The sequence below is a fragment of the Cervus elaphus genome, chromosome X, assembly GCF_910594005.1.
Source record: "Cervus elaphus chromosome X, mCerEla1.1, whole genome shotgun sequence".
Taxonomy (NCBI): Eukaryota; Metazoa; Chordata; class Mammalia; order Artiodactyla; family Cervidae; genus Cervus; species Cervus elaphus.
This window is the reverse complement of record NC_057848.1, coordinates 29,059,381-29,076,004: the sequence shown is the minus strand read 5'-3', so window position 1 is coordinate 29,076,004 and position 16,624 is coordinate 29,059,381. Positions and strand designations below refer to the sequence as shown.

Sequence of the window (16,624 nt, the reverse complement as noted above, 5' to 3'; positions counted from 1 at the left end):
AACTGATAATTTTCAAATATAAATGAAATCTTTGTACTTGTCTACTCAAAACTTGAAAAAGATAGCCCAAAGTCCCAAAAAAACCACTACGTTTTCTGGTTCTCCATTATATCTCTGACCTCTCCATCTGCTCACTTCCCCCCTTCCTCTGTCCCATCTGTGGCCTCCTTACTGTCCCTTAAAAATGCAAAGCACATCATTGCCATGGGACCTTTGCAATGTCCCTATAGAAGGAGTGCTCTTTTCCATCTTGTCCATTTATTTAAACTCTTTCACCTACATTAAGGCTCAAATCTCACCATTTCAATGAAGCTTATCTGAACTAGCCTATTTAATACTGCAACCTGCACAGCCCTATTCTATCTTCCCTTCCCCTACTCTGTTTTCATCATTCTCTGACACAATATACAACTTCTTTACTTGCTATGTTTATTGATTTATTTCAGTCTTCCTCCATTGAGATGTCAAGTCCACGAAGGCAGAGATCTGTTTTGTTCCTTGATTCTAAGTACCTAGAATTGTATACAAAATGATGTTTTTTAACATGGATTTTTTCATGATGTTAGCTTTATAATAAGTTATATCACATTGCATGTAATAGTCCACAACTTGATTTTTTCACACATTATGATTTTTTAGATTTATCCATGTTCATGCTATAACATATGGATATCCATTTTAACTGGTATATAATATTCCATTATTTGAATAGTTTCCTTATGTATTTCATTCTTGTGGACATTTTTGAGTTGCTTCTCTTTTTTTCAATTACAAACAATGCTGCAATGAATACTCTTTTATAGCCTCTCATTACTCTATGAATATATTTCCTAGTAGTGAAATTGCTAAATGACAGAGTACGTGCATCTTCAACCTCACTGTGTGTGCATGCTCAGTTGCTTCAGTCATATCTGACTCTTTGTGACCCCATGGACTATAGCCTGCCAGGTTCCTCTGTCCATGGGATTCTCAAGGCAAGAATACTGGAGTGGGTTGCCATGCCCTCCTCCAAGGGATCTTCCCTACCCTGGGATTGAACTTGTGTCTCTTATATCTGTTGCATTAGCAGGCAAGTTCTTTACCACTAGCACCATCTGGAAAGCCCATTCAACCTCACTAGACACTGCCAAATAGTAATTACACCAATTTACACACATATCAGCTGTGGAAGTATACCTGTTTCCCCCATATTCTTGCAGATAAGTATTATTAAATTTCCTTTTTTTACCAATATAACAGGTGAAAACGAGCATTTCCCTGGTGTTAAACCTGCCTTTCCCAGATTATTTCTTGGGGTGAGCATCTCTTTATAAGTTTTTCTGAACAAACATATTTCCTCTTCTGTGAATTATCTTTTGATGTCCTTTACCCATTTTTTTTCTTTTGTCTTCTTTTTAAAAATAGTTTTATTTATTTATGTATGTTTGTATTTGGAGGGTTGCACTGGGTTTTAGTTGCTGTACACAGGCTTTTCTTTTTTCTGCATGTGGCAAGCAAGGACTACTCTCTAGTTGCAGTGCACAGACTTCTCATTGTGGAGGGTTCTCTTGTGGTGGAGCACGGGTTCTAGGGCAAAGCACCTTCAGTAGTTGCAGGTTCCAGGATCTAGCTAGCACACAGGCTCAATACTTGTGGCATATGAGCTTAGTTGCTCCACAGCATGTGGGAATCTTCCTGGACCATGTGTTGAACTTGTCTCTCCTGCATTGCAGGCAGATTCTTTACCACTGAGCCACCAGGAAAACCACTATTTGTCTCCTTAATATTACTTCTTATGGGTGCTTTACATAGTTTATATTCTAATTATTGGCCTGTAACATAATTTGTAAAATTTCCCTGTATTACAAAAAAAAAATTGTTTTCGGCTTTCTTATTTTGTTGATTTGGTTTATAAACCATTCTTATTTGGTTTACAATAACTGTAACTGAAATAAACCTGTTTGAGGAAAGAACGACTTTTGGTTCACATACAGCTCTACTGGTGAGAAAGTATGCCATTAAGAAGGTTTTGAGAAGGTTTTTACTTAAGTATAACTGCTGCTGCTGCTGCTAAGTCACTTCAGTTGTGTCCGACTCTGTGCGACCCCACAGACGGAAGCCCACCAGGCGCCCCTGTCCCTGGGATTCTCCAGGCAAGAACTGGAGTGGGTTGCCATTTCCTTCTCCAATGCATGAAAGTGAAAAGTGAAAGGGAAGTCGCTCAGTAGTGTCCGACTCTTAGCGACTCCATGGACTGCAGCCAACCAGGCTTCTCCGTCCATGGGATTTTCCAGGCAAGAGTACTGGAGTGGGGTGCCATTGCCTTCTCCCTTAAGTATAACGCACACACAGAAATTGAACATCAGTTCGGTTCAGTTCGGTTGCTCAGACCTGTCCAACTCTTTGTGACCTCATGGACTGTATCACGCCAGGCCTCCCTGTCCATCACCAACTCCCAGAGTTGACTCAAACTCATGTCCATTGAGTCGGTGATGCCATCCAACCACCTCATTCTCTGTCGTCCCCTTCTTCTCCCACCTTCAATCTTTCCCAACATCAGGGTCTTTTCAAATGAGTCAGTTCTTCACATCAAGTGGCCAAAGAATTGGAGTTTCAGCTTCATCATCAGTCCTTCCAATGAATATTCAGGACTGATTTCCTTTAGGATGGACTGGTTGGAAATCCTTGCAGTCCAAGGGACTCTCAAGAGTCTTCTCAAACACCACAGTTCAAAAGCATCAGTTCTTCAGTGCTCAGCTTTCTTTATAATCCAACTCTCACATCCATACATGACTACTGGAAAAACCATAGCTTTGACTAGACAGACCTTTGTTGGCAAAGTAATGTCTCTGCTTTTTAATAAGCTGTCTAAGTTGGCCATAACTTTTCTTCCAAGGAGTAACTTTCTTTTAATTTCATGGCTGAAGTCACCATCTGCAGTGATTTTGGAGCACCAGAAAATAAAGTTTCTCACTGTTTCCCCATCTATTTGCCATGAAGTGATGGGAACGGATGCCATGATCTTAGTTTTCTGAATGTTGAGCTTTAAGCCAACTTTTTCTCTCTCCTCTTTCACTTTCATCAAGAGGCTCTTTAGTTCTTCTTTGCTTTCTGCCAGAACTTCTGCATATCTGAAGTTACTGATATTTCTCCCAGCAACCTTGATGCCAGCTTGTGTTTTATCCACCCCAGCATTTCTCATGATGTACTCTGCATATAAGTTAAATAAGCAGGGTGACAGTATACAGCCTTGATGTACTCCTTTCCCGGTTTGGAACCAGTCTGTTGTTCCATGTCCAGCTCTAACTTTTGCTTCCCGATCTACATACAGATTTCTCAAGAGGCAGATCAGGTGGTCTGGTATTCCCATCTCTTTCAGAATTTTCCACAGTTTGTCATCATCCATACAGTAAAAGACTTTGGCATAGTCAATAAAGCAGAAATATATGTTTTTCTGGAACTGTCTTGCTTTCTCAATGATGCAACAGATGTTGGCAATTTATCTCTGGTTCCTCTGCCTTTTGCAAAACCAGCTTGACTATCTGGAAGTTCACATTTCACGGACTTTTGAAGCCTGACTTGGAGAATTTTGAGCATTAGTTTGCTAGTGTGTGAGACGAATGCAATTGTGCAATAGTTTGAGCATTCTTTGGCATTGCCTTTCTTGGGATTGGAATGAAAACTTCCCTTTTCCAGTCCTGTGGCCACTGCTGAGTTTTCCCAATTTTTTGGCATATTGAGTGCAATACTTTCAGAGTATCATTTTTTAGGATTTGAAATAGCTCAACTGGAATTTCATCACCTCCACTAGCTTTGTTCATAGTGAACTAAGGCCCACTTGACTTCACACTCCAGGTGAGTGATCACACCATCATGATTATCTGGGTCATGATCTTTTTTGTATAGTTCTTCTGTGTATTCTTGCCACCTCTTCTTCATATCTTCTGCTTCTGTTAGGTCCATACCATTTCTGTCTTTTTTGAGCCCATCTTTGCATGACATGTTCCCTTGGTATCTCTAATTTTCTTAAAGAGATCTCTAGTCTTTCCCATTCTATTGTTTTCCTCTATTTCTTTGCACTGATCACTGAGGAAGGCTTTCTTATCTCTCCTTGGTATTCTTTGGAACTCTGTATTAAAATGGGTGTATATTTCCTTTTCTCCTTAGCTTTTTGCTTCTCTTCTTTTCACAGCTATTTTTAAGGTCTCCTCAGACAGCCATTTTGCTTTCTTTTTCTTTGGAATGGTCTTGATCCCTGTCTCCCGTACACTGTCATGAACCTCTGCCCATAGTTCATCAGGCACTTTATCTATCAGATCTAGTCCCTTAAATCTATTTCTCACTTCCACTGTACAATTTTAAGGGATTTGATTTAGGTCATACCTGAATGGTCTAGTGGTTTTCCCTACTTTATTCAATTTAAATCTGAAATGGACATATCGTAACACAAATATTCACAAAATGAGACACCCGTAAAACCAGCCCCCAGATCAAGACTATTTTTTATCCATCAATCATCCATCCTTTCTCCACTTTTTGCAGTGCAATATCCTTCATAAATCAATTTTCTGTATAAGAAGGTGAAAGTGAAAGCCACTCAGTCGTGTCGGACTGTTTGCAACCCTATGGACTATATAGTCCATGGCATTCTCCAAGCCAGAATACTGGATTGGGTAGCCTTTCCCTTCTTCTCCTGGGGATGATCCCAACCCAGGAACTGAACCCAGGTCTCCTGCACTGCAGGCAGATTCTTTACCAACTGAGCTATCAGGGAAACAAATTTTTTTGTATATGCCTATTCGAATTTTGCAATCAATTTTCAAGTTTCACAAAAAAAATGGGCTTGTTAATACTAATATTTTGATTGGAGTGTTACTGGACTTATAGATTAATGTGAGATGAATTGCTAACTTGTTGGGGGCTTCCCAGGTCATCCTAGTGGTAAAGAACCTGCCTGCCTCTACTACAAAGCCACAGTCATCAAGACAGTGTGGTACTGGCACAGAGACAGAAATATAGATCAATGGAACAAAACAGAAAGCCCAGAGATAAATCCACACACCTATGGACACCTTATCTTCAATAAAGGAGGCAAAAATATACAAGAGAAAAGACAATCTCTTTAACAAGCAGTGCTGGGAAAACTGGTCAACCACTTGTAAAAGAATGAAACTAGAACACTTTCTAACATCATACACAAAAGTAAACTCAAAATTGACTAAAGATCTAAATGTAAGACCAGAAACTATAAAACTCCTAGAGGAGAACATAGCCAAAACACTCTCCAACATAAATCACAGTAGGATCCTCTATGACCCACCTACCAGAATATTAGAAATAAAAGCAAAAATAAACAAATGGGACCTAATTAAACTTAAAAGCTTTTGCACAACAAAGGAAACTATAAGCAAGGTGAAAAGACAACCCTCAGAATGGGAGGAAATAATAGCAAACGAAGCAACAGACAAAGGATTAATCTCAAAAATATACAAGCAACTCCTGAAGCTCAATTCCAGAAAAATAAATGACCCAATCAAAAAATGGGCCAAAGAACTAAACAGACATTTCTCCAAAGAAGGCATACAGATGGCTAACAAACACATGAAAAGATGCTCAACATCACTCATTATCAGGGAAATGCAAATCAAAACCACAATGAGGTACCATTACACGCCAGTCAGGATGGCTGCTATCCAAAAGTCTACAAGCAATAAATGCTGGAGAGGTTGTGGAGAAAAGGGAACCCTCTTACACTGTTGGTGAGAATGCAAGCTTTTACAGCCACTATGGAGAACGGTGTGGAGATTCCTTAAAAAACTGGAAATAGAACTGCCATATGACCCAGCAATCCCACTCCTGGGCATACACACTGAGGAAACCAAAACTGAAAGAGACACGTGTACCCCAATGTTCATCACAGCACTGTTTATCATAGTCAGGACATGGAACAACCCAAATGTCCATCAGCAGAAGAATGGATGAGAAAGCTGTGGTGCATATACACAATGGAATATTACTCAGCCATTAAAAAGAATACATTTGAATCAGTTCTAATGAGGTGGATGACACTGGAGCCTATTATACAGAGTGAAGTAAGCCAGAAAGATAAACACCAATACAGTATACTAACGCATATATATGGAATTTAGAAAGATGGTAATGATAATCCTGTATGTGAGACAGCAGAAGAGACACAGATGTATAGAACAGTCTTTTGGACTCTGTGGGAGAGGGCTAGGGTGGGATGGTTTGGGAGAATGGCATTGAAACATGTAAATTATTATATGTAAAATGAATCGCCAGTCCGGGTTCAATGCATGATACAGGGTGCTCGGGGCTGGTGCACTGGGATGACCCAGAGGGATGGTATGGGGAGGGATGTGGGAGGGGGGTTCAGGATGTGGAACACATATACATCTGTGGAGGATTCATGTCAATGTATGGCAAAGCCAATATAATACTGTAAAGTAATTAGCCTCCAAAATAAATAAATAATAAATAAATACATATCTCATAACATCTTAAAGGAAAAAAAAAAAAACTGTCTGCCAATGCAGGAGACATAGAGACTTGGGTTTGATCCCTTGGTGGGGAAGATCCCCTGGAGGAAGGCATGGCAACCCAGTCAAGTATTCTTGCCAGGAGAATCCTATGGACAGAGGAGCCTGGCGGGCTACTGTTCATAGGGTCCAAAGAGTCAGACACGACTGAAGCGACTTAGCATGCAGGCATGCTAACTTATTGACATGAAGTCTTCCCATACATATATGCAATATTGTTTGGGAGAGACAATCCTCTGTGGGCCCTGTGCATCCCTGCATTTTCTTGCTGAGTATGCCAAAATGCAAGTCCTTGAAGCCTATTTATCTGAGCCATTTCTCAGGATCATGTTTGCAGTGAAGAACGGGGAAATATCTCCCCACAGACAAAAAGCAGGCTTGCTTTTACTTTCTATACAATCAGTGGAACCTCCAAACTCATTGTTCAACTCCTGTAATGCAATCCACTATGTGTTCAGCCATCCATCATGAATCCTTTACACTGTCCTTGTGGGACTTTGTTAGGGGGTTGGGGGTTTTAGGGATAGACACAAATCATCATGAAGCTCTGGTTACTGCTTTTACTGTCAATAATAAAGTCCTTTGTCTCTCACCCAAGATTCTCATGTCTTATACCAGAATCCATGAAACCAGGGCAGCCTAATATCTTAGATTGTACATAGGTAAAATCCCAGACTCTGTGCAGATCTTACCAAGTACATTACTTTCTGAATTTTTTTTTTTTACTTTCTGATATTTAAAAATATCCTTTAGTACAATTTTATACGTTTATGCATAATGGCATGTTCATCTTTGTTAGCTATCTTCTTAGCTGCCCTATAGATTTGAGGGCTACTGTGAATGGATTGCTTTTTCTACTGAATTTTCTAATTGGCTGTTGAATTCTGCATCCTTTTAACACATCACTAGTGTAGCTATTCATATTGTTGTTGTTCAGTCACTAAGTCCTTTCAGACTCTCTGTGACCCCATGGACAGCATCATGGTAGGCTTCCCTGTCCTTCATGATCTCCCAGAGTTTGCTCAAACTCATGTCCATTGAGTGGGTGATGCCATCCAACCATCTCATCCTCTGTCGCCCCCTTCTATTCCGGCCCTCAATCTTCAGAACTCAGCTTTCTTTATGGTCCCACTCTCACATCTGTACATGACTTTATAGATATATAATAAAGAGGAAATGAGGAAAAATATATCCACACATTCCCTTATATTCTGGAAAAATAGGGTGCCTGCTGTCAAAGAATTGATAAAATGTGAAGAAGATAGACACATCCACAGACTACTGCCATTAAGAAAGTAATGTTATGCATCATAGCAGAGATGTAAACAAAGCACTATGAAATTAGGGTCAATTCAATGTGATTAGGAGAATTGTGGAAGTTCTCATACCATATTGAGTATTCATGTTGGGCCTCAGAAGGTAATCAGCATCTAGACTGGTGCAGATGGAAATCAGGGGAAGGGAGATGACTTCTCATACCATGCCTGGCATTCAAAGTCATCCACAATTTAGCCCCAAGCTACCTTTCCAATCCAGATATTAAGTATTCCAGGAAATAAGTCCTCTCATCTGTTAACTCTCTTCCAAACTCATAATGTTTGAGCTCCCACCATGTTGCTTTGCATTATAACACACTGAAAAAAGCAGAAGATTTAGAGTCGGATAATTCTGCCCCAGGCTCTGTAACTTACTGCCTATGAGATCTTGGGGAAATGAAAACTCATAATAGTGCTTATTTCATGAGATTGTGTGATAGATTAAATAATTATTGTAGAGCTTTATTTATCAGGAATAGTACCTGGCACAGACTATGCACTCAATATACATGAACTCTTATGAATGATAACTCCATTTTATCTATCCCTCTGGCAATAATTCTCAAGTCAACCAAAACAACTTATTGTATATCCACAACATGTAATAGATAGTATTTGGTATCATGGAGAACACAAAGATGAAAAAGACCTTTTCTGTGCCCCCAGTGACCTGTCAAATAAAAGATATAAAATACGTACACAAATCATCATGAGACAAGGAAAACTGGGGAAAAAATGGAAACAGTGGCAAATTTTATTTTCTTGGGCTCCAAAATCACTGCAGATGGTGACTGCAGCCATGAAGTTAAAAGACACTTGCTCCTTGGAAGAAAAGCTATGACAAACCTAGACAGCGTACTATGAAGCAGAGACATCACTTTGCTGACTAAGGTCTGTATAGTCAAAGCTATGGTTTTGCCAGTAGTCAGGCATGGATGTGAGAGTTGTACTATAAAGAAACCCGAACACCAAAGAATTGATGGTTTTGAACTATGATGCTGGAGAAGACTCTTGCGAGTCCCTTGGACAGTGAGGAGATCAAACCAGTCAATCCTAAAGGAAATCAATACTTAATATTCATTGTAAAAATTGATGCTGAAGCTCCAATACTTTGGCCACCTGATGCAAAGAGCCTACTCATTGGAAAAGACCCTGATGCTGGGAAAGATTGAGGGCAGGAGAAGCGGGTGACAGAGGATGAGATGGCTGGATGGCATCACCAACTCAATGCACATGAATTTGAGCAAACTCCAGGAGATAGTTTAGGACAGGGAAGCCTCGGGTGCTGCATCCATGGGGTCGCAAAGAGTCAGACATGACTGAGCAACTGAACAATAAAGACAAACTAAAACTTGGATTTCTCTCCGGCCCTTCATAGCATGAGGAGGTTGAACCATGATCACCATGATTACTTCCAAGTCTATCATCATGATTGTATGACTTTTATGATTATAAATGCTGCTGTGTTTTTTTGTTTGTTTGTTTTTAGCTGTGTCCAGTTGCTCAGTTGTGTCTGACTCTTTGTGACCCCATGGTCTGTAGGCCGCCAAGCTTTTCTGTTCATGGGATTATTCCAGCAAGAATACTGGAGGGGGTCGCCATTTCATCCTGCAGGGGGTCTTCCCGACCCAGAGATCCCATGACTCCTGCGGCTCCTCTATTGGCAGGTAGATTCTTTACCACTGAGCCACCTGGGAAGCCTGATTATAAGTGCTATATTGAGGTTACTAAGTACCAGGGGAAAGTGGATAAACCTAATTCTACCTGGGAGAATTGGGGACTCCTGCATAGAGGAAATGACATTTGAATTGTGTAATAATAGATGGGTGTCATTTGGTGGGACTTCCCAAGAGGCTCAGTGGTAAAGAATTCACTTGCCCATGCTGGAGACATAGGTTCGATCCTTGGGTTGGGCAAATCACCTGGAGAAGGAAACGGCAACCCAATCCAGTTTTCTTGCCTGGGAAATCCCATGAACAGAGGAGCCTGGTGGGCTATGGGGGTCACAAAAGAGTCGGATGCAACTTACCGACTAAACAACCATAAAAACACAACAACAATCATTTGTTCAGGGAAGAAATGGGAGAAATGAAATTTCATTAAGAGAGAAAAATAAGAATAAAGGGAAGTGTAGGGCACACTCAGGGAATACCCAATAGTTTTGTATGGTTGGATCACTGAGATTCATTCCCGTTGTTCAGTCTCTCAGGCCCATCTGCCTCTGCAAACCCATGAATGGCAGCACTCTAGTCTTCCCAGTCCCTCACTATCTCCTGGAGTTTGCTCAAACTCATTTCCATTGAGTCAGTGATGCCATCCAACCATTCCATCCTCTGTCGCCCCCTTCTCCTCCTACCCTCAATCTTTCCCAACATTAGGGTCTTTTCCAATGAGTTGGCTGTTTGCAATCAGGTGGGCATTGGAGTTTCCAAATGTTTATAAATCTTTATATTAGGAATTTCAATATTGTGTAAAGAGTAAACTGGTGTCAGAGCATGGAGAACCTTGAATGTCATGTTAAACCATTTGAATTTTATTTATAAGCTGTTCACATTGGAAGATGGTAAAGAGATTTGTTTAAAAAAAGAGTTTCAGAGGCCTCTCCTTTGGGGTCAGCCCACCCTCACGCCTTGAGGGTGTACTTTCCTTTACTTGCCAAATAAAACTCTGAGCTGTAACCAAGCTGTAACACTGGTCTTGTGTTTGAAATCTTTGCTGCAGTGAGACAGAACCGAGGAAATTACACACTCTCCTGACATATCTGGTGCTGTGACTCCAATGTAACCTGGCTGAAGCAACCTTGGCTCAGCCCCTACGAAGCAGAGGCCAAGCACAGCAGAAGCACAACTCAGCCAAAGTTCGTGCTGTGAAAGCTGAACACAATGGAAACCCAGTGCAGTCCAAGTAACAAGAAGCCCAGAGTGCTAGAATCTGGGACAGCAAAAACAAACTTGGCAGAAAGCTCATGCATCTCAGTCTCAGATTCCAGAAGACCTCTGGTTAAGGTCAACAAGCTAAAAAATGCAGTGCTAGTTCAACAGAGATATATAAAACTACACCCGACCACAGAAAATATCACTCACCCTGGTGGACATTGCTATAAGGACTCTGAGTCTTGAGACTAACAAGATGGGGAGGCCCAATACCCCCTCGCCATCCCAGTTCAGCAGAAAGTAGCCACAGACCTCGATGCCCCTATTTCCAAACATTTGGGCCTCCCATTTCTTGAGGGTCAAATGATAGGTAGTTAGAATAGGAACAAATGAGTCCAAAATGGTGGTGGCTAAAAGAAAAAAGGGGGGGGGGAGCCTGCAAAAATGGAAGAAATAAAATCTGTGGACCAGAGTGAGAACTTCAAGGGAAACAAACGTGACCCCTTCTTGGCTGGCCCAATTTGAATAGGGCAGGCTTGGGAGGAGGACACAAAACATATAAAAAGAGGAAGCCAAGACGGATTGAGGCCTCTCCTTTGGGGTTTTCCCACCCTCATGACTTAAGGTTGTACTTTTCTTTGCTTGCCAAATAAAACTCTGAGCTGTAACCAAGCGGTAACACTGATCCACTGTTTCAAATTTTTGCTGCGGTGAGACAGAACTGAGGAAATTACACACTCTCCCAACAATATGATTCTCTCCAAACCCCTCTATCTGGGATTTGTTTGAGCCTATTATCAGGTTATTGAGAGGAGAGTCAAGTCACTCCTAGGCTTGGGCAATTACTTCTTTTCCCTGTGTATTTCTAAGAAGTCAACAATGTGGTTAGAAGCACTGATGCTGAAGGCACACTGCCTGGGTCCAGATCTTGGCTTCATCTCCTATGGTTTAATAACCCTATGTCTCTGCTTCCTTACCTATCAAAAAGTACCTGTCTCATAGGTTTATCGAGAGGATGGCAAGAGATGACAGGTGCAAAGTGCTTAGTTGAGTGCCTGCCATGTGGAAAAGGCACCATCCATGAAGGACCGGGGATATCAGCATCCTCAGGTGATGCTGAGTGTCAATGAGCCTCCATCACCCTGACTGTTCTTCACCTTCACCTTGCCCTTGGAATGACCTTAAGTTAACCCTTCCTATTGGCCCAAGGATGTGATTCTGTCCCCCTGATGGCTGGCATAGTTCTGCAGCCAGTATAAACTGGTTGACCCTATGTGGCTTTTATTTGCTTATGTTATTTTGAGACCCAGCAATGACAACTGAATATCATAATGTGACTCCAGACAACAAAGGATACTTGAAGAATAGCCTTTTAAAAGATTGGCTGATTCTTTTAAAACTTCTATTTTATATTGGACTATAATTGATTTACAATATTTGTTTTGGGTGTATAGCAAAGGGATTCAGTTATACATATACATATGTCTATTCTTTTTCAAATTCTTTTCCCAGTTAGGTTATTACAGAATATTAAGCAGAGTTCCCTGTGCTATACATTAAGTCCTTCTTGGCTATTTATTTTTAACATAGTAGTGTATATATGTTAATCCCAAACTCCCAAGTTATCACTTCCCTCTGATAACCATAAGTTTGTTTTCTAAGTCTGTGAATCTGTTTCTGTTTTGTAAATAATTTCATTAGTATAAGAAAAAAAAGTATTGCAGCAGTTGTTCAGGTGTAAAAGAGAGTCTGAACAAGAGCTGTGGATCTAATAATGGAAAAGAAAGAACAGAAATCTTTTTTTGTTTTTTGGCTGTGCCCCTTGACCTGTGGGATTTTAGTTCTCCAATGTGAGATGGAACCTGGGCCCTTGGCATTGAGATCACAGAGTTCTAACCACTGGACTTCTAGGAAATTCTTTTCACTTTTTTTAGTGTACTGCTTTGTGTAAATTGTTGAATAATTTTTAATCAAACATTTCTTCAGGGCAGGGACCATTTATTCAGTCTAGAAATATTTACTGAGTACCTACTATATGCAAGACATTCTTTTGGGCAGTGAAAATCCAGTGGTGAAAGAGTCAAGATTCCTATATCTCAAGACTCTTTCTGTTGAAAGTATCAAAAAATGATGCTACCACTAGAAGTGGGAAGATTAGGTTCAAGTTGGTAAGGGAAAGTTCACTCTTTGACATACTAACTTTGGGATGTCTACAAGAAATCTCAGTGGAAATGTCAAGTAAGAAGCTGGATATAGACATCTTGGGCTTTTACGGTGGCACTAGTGGTAAAGAATTGGCCTGCCAGTGCAGGAGATACAAGGGACATGGATTTGATCCCTGAGTTTGATCCCTGGGTCAGGAAGATCCCCTGGAGAAGGAAATGACAACCCACTCCAATATACTTGCCTGGAAAAATTCCATGGACTGAGGAGCCAGGGGGCTACAGTCCATGAGATCCCAAAAAGTTGGACACCACTGAAGCAACTGAGCATCCAGGCAAAATGTAAAAAAATTAATTTTAAATATTTAAATTTGAATTCTGTAAATATATAAGCATTTTTCATATTTTGTAAGTATTCCATTTCTATTTCTGTTCCATTTTTGGAGAATGTGGTTTTCCTATATTTACTTTTACTCATGGACTTTGATGAGTACTGTAGGTAATAGCAGGTCAGTTCTGGAAAATCCCAAGGATTGAAGATCCTGGTGGGCCCATGGGATCACAAAGAGTCTGACACAACTGAAGCAACTAAGCACGGACACACACGCATATGTCCTATGATTCTGAGGAACACACTGCTGAACACGTCAGAGTTCCTGCTCAAGCTTCATGCTTGTGCATGCTAAATCCCTTCAGTCGAGTCTGACTCTTTGCAACCCTGTGGACTATAGCCCTCCAGGCTCCTCTGTCTATGGGATTCTCCAGACAAGAATACTGGAGTGGGTTTTCATGCCCTCATCCAGCGGAGCTGCCCAACCGAGGGATCAAACCTGCCTCTCTATGTCTCCTGCATTGACAGGTGGGTTCTTTACCAGTAGCACTACCTGGGAAGCCCTGCTCAAGCTACAGTGTCTCAGAAATGGAAAAATGAGACTCTGTGGTAGAGTAAAATGGATGCCAAGTGGCCAGAGCCACTCTGACAGCAGTGAGCACTTGAGCTGAGGAGGTCAGTCAGACCCTCTCAGGAAGCTCAACCTGATTTTTTTTCCAGTTTAGGTGACTTTCCTGACATCTTTTCTAAGTTCACAAGCAATAGTAGCCATAAATCAGCTAGAGTGAATGGATGATCTTTTTCCTACATGGCCTGCTAACTCGCTTCAGCTGTGTCTGACTCTTTGCGACCCAATGGACTGTGGCATGCCAGGCTTCTCTTTCCTTGGGATTCTCCAGGCAAGAATACTGGAGCGGGTTGCCGTGCCCTCTTCCAGGGGATCTTCCAGGCCCAGGGATCGAATTCATGTCTTTTACATATCCTGCTCCGGCAGGCAAGTTCACTAGCACCACCCAGAAAACCCTTTCTTACATGCGGCATAGTTCAAAGATTTTCCGTCAGAGGTCACAGAAAGTTTAAAGATTCCCACTGTGATTGATCCACAGGGGGTCAAAGGGGGAGCGGCATTCACTGACATGTGACGTGGGGTGACTTAGTGACAGGCCTCCCTGCCTTGAATTTTATCCAGTCAGATATGGGCCTTGCCTGTGATGGCAGGGCAGGCAGGGATTATAAAGCCGGCACCAGCCCTCAGAAGCTGCCCTATACTTCCCACTGAGCTGTGGGGAAGGTGAGTCCGAAATGGATGAGCCATCGTCTAAGCTGTCTGAGGAAGACCTGCACACCTTCAAAGTTGAGCCCTCTGAAACAAAACCAAGGAAGGCAAAGTAGAAGACTGAATGGCCGCCATGACTGCAGCCGCTGCAGCCATCACTGCTGCTGCCGTTCCAACCACATTGAAAGCTTTGCCAGCTATTTCACCACGGTGCTGAAGCAAGTCCACATGGGCTTGAGTCTCTCACAGGAGGCCGTGAACAACACGAATTCCTTCATGATGGATATTTTCAAGCGCATTGCCAAAGAGGCTGGATGCCTGGCCCGCAACAAGAGCCGCACGATCACCTCCGGAGAGATACAGACCTCTGTGCACTTGCTGCTGTCTGGGGAGATCAGCAAGCACACCATGTCAGAGGCCACCAGAGCAGTCATCAAATACGCTACCAGCAGATAGGCCGACCCCGGACAACCAGAACATCGGAAACCAAAGGCTCTTTTCAGAGCCACTCACTTGGCGGGAAAAGACTTGTAGCACTGAACAGTTATATGTACTCTGGGTTCTCGACCTATGCCCTACTGTCCATGGTTAAAACATTTCTACCCTGAGGAACGCATTATAAACCTCATCAATATGTGTCTGTTGTGTCAATTGTTCCAGGGAAAATCATGAACTTTTCTTAGCCATATTGCATCTCCTCACTTTCCTAAGTGGTCATTTCTATCCATGGTTTCTTTTTCAGCCACTTTAAGGATCTTTATGGTCAAAATTCTTTCCATGAAAATTTCACTGACCTTTCGTACTGTCATTGTCTCACTTGTATATAGGAGTGCTATTCAGAGATTTTTATGTGAGATACAGAAATCAATAAAGTGCAGTAGCAGATATAAATGGCTTGCCAAGTGGCACTAATGGTAAGGAACCTGCCTGCCAATGCAGGTAGATGTACGAGACATAGGTTCCATTCCTGGGTGGGAAAGATCCCCTGGAGGAGGGCATGGCAACCCACTCCAGTATTCTTGCCTGGAGAATCCCATGGATTGAGGAGCTTGGCAGGCTATAGTCCATGGAACTGCAAAGAATTGGACACGACTGAAGTGACTGAGAATCACATGGACAGAGGAGCCTGGTGGGCTATGGTCCATAGGGTCACAAAGAGTCAGCCATGACTTAGAATGCATTCACACAGCAGATATAAAAATCATACTTACCCATTCATACTCTTTCAACAAACCTCATACATAAAATAGGTTAAAACTTTATGTATTTAAATACATAAAATAGGACCCACTGCAGTGTAAAATTTGAAAATCTAATTTTCTAGAATCAAGCAATATGCCTTCTGAAATTAGTATTCTACCTAATTCAGATTTATCTTCTTTATTTTTTGTCTTTTTGCAGGCTTTGGGGGATTTATGCAAAAATCTTGGTTTAAGTGAAAATTTTCCCAGATAATGAGGTCATCAAATGACAAAAGCTGTAGCCACAGTCCCCATAGCAACAGCCAATGGGACTGGCAGCTCAGTGAGCCAAATGATCAGCCCAAAGTGTGGTGGGGTGACCAGGAGTGAGCCAATAACAGCTTTCCTGTGATTTTTACCCTGGAGATTGATTAGGAAGGAGGTGTGATGGTTTTCCTGTTGATTTTCTGTTCAAGTACTTGCTTAAATCATGGTAATTTAAGTACAGGCATCCATATCTGGTAGTGGGACATGTCTCTAGCTCCTTGCATCAAAATAAGAGAAGGAGGTTCAGCAATCAGAGAACTCAGATGACTCCTTCCTGTAACTCAAGTAATTTGAGTGTTAATGTTATGATAATATTTATTAAATTTAATATCCATTGTGTTTTTTCTTGGTGCATTGACCTGTTCTTTTGTTTTTCTGTAGGTATGTAGCTGACTTTCAATGTAGTTGGTGATTTTCCAATTCCTTAATTTTTCCATTAATTTCTAGCTTACTACAACATTGCAGAGAAAAAGCACTACATGATTTCAATCCTTTGTAATTTTCTATGATTTTCATTAGAATCAAATATTACATCATATTTTAAATTATAATTTCTTGAACTCTTAAACAAGAATATACTGAGGAGTAAAGGGAAACATAGCGATTATTTTTGTAGCAA

General features: G+C 41.3%; 1 protein-coding gene across 1 annotated transcript; it reads left to right on the top strand.

The window, feature by feature from the left end:
* The first annotated feature begins 14,527 nt into the window (after positions 1 to 14,527).
* Positions 14,528 to 14,953, top strand: LOC122689441 (late histone H2B.L4-like). Its single transcript, XM_043895843.1, has one exon. The coding sequence runs from the start codon at positions 14,528 to 14,530 to the stop codon at positions 14,951 to 14,953; it is 426 nt and encodes a 141-aa protein (XP_043751778.1).
* The last annotated feature ends 1,671 nt before the right edge of the window (positions 14,954 to 16,624 follow it).

What these genes read in the sequence shown, in the direction of transcription:
- LOC122689441 (XM_043895843.1), top strand. Translation starts at nt 14,528, where the DNA reads ATGAGCCATCGTCTAAGCTGTCTGAGGAAGACCTGCACACCTTCAAAG.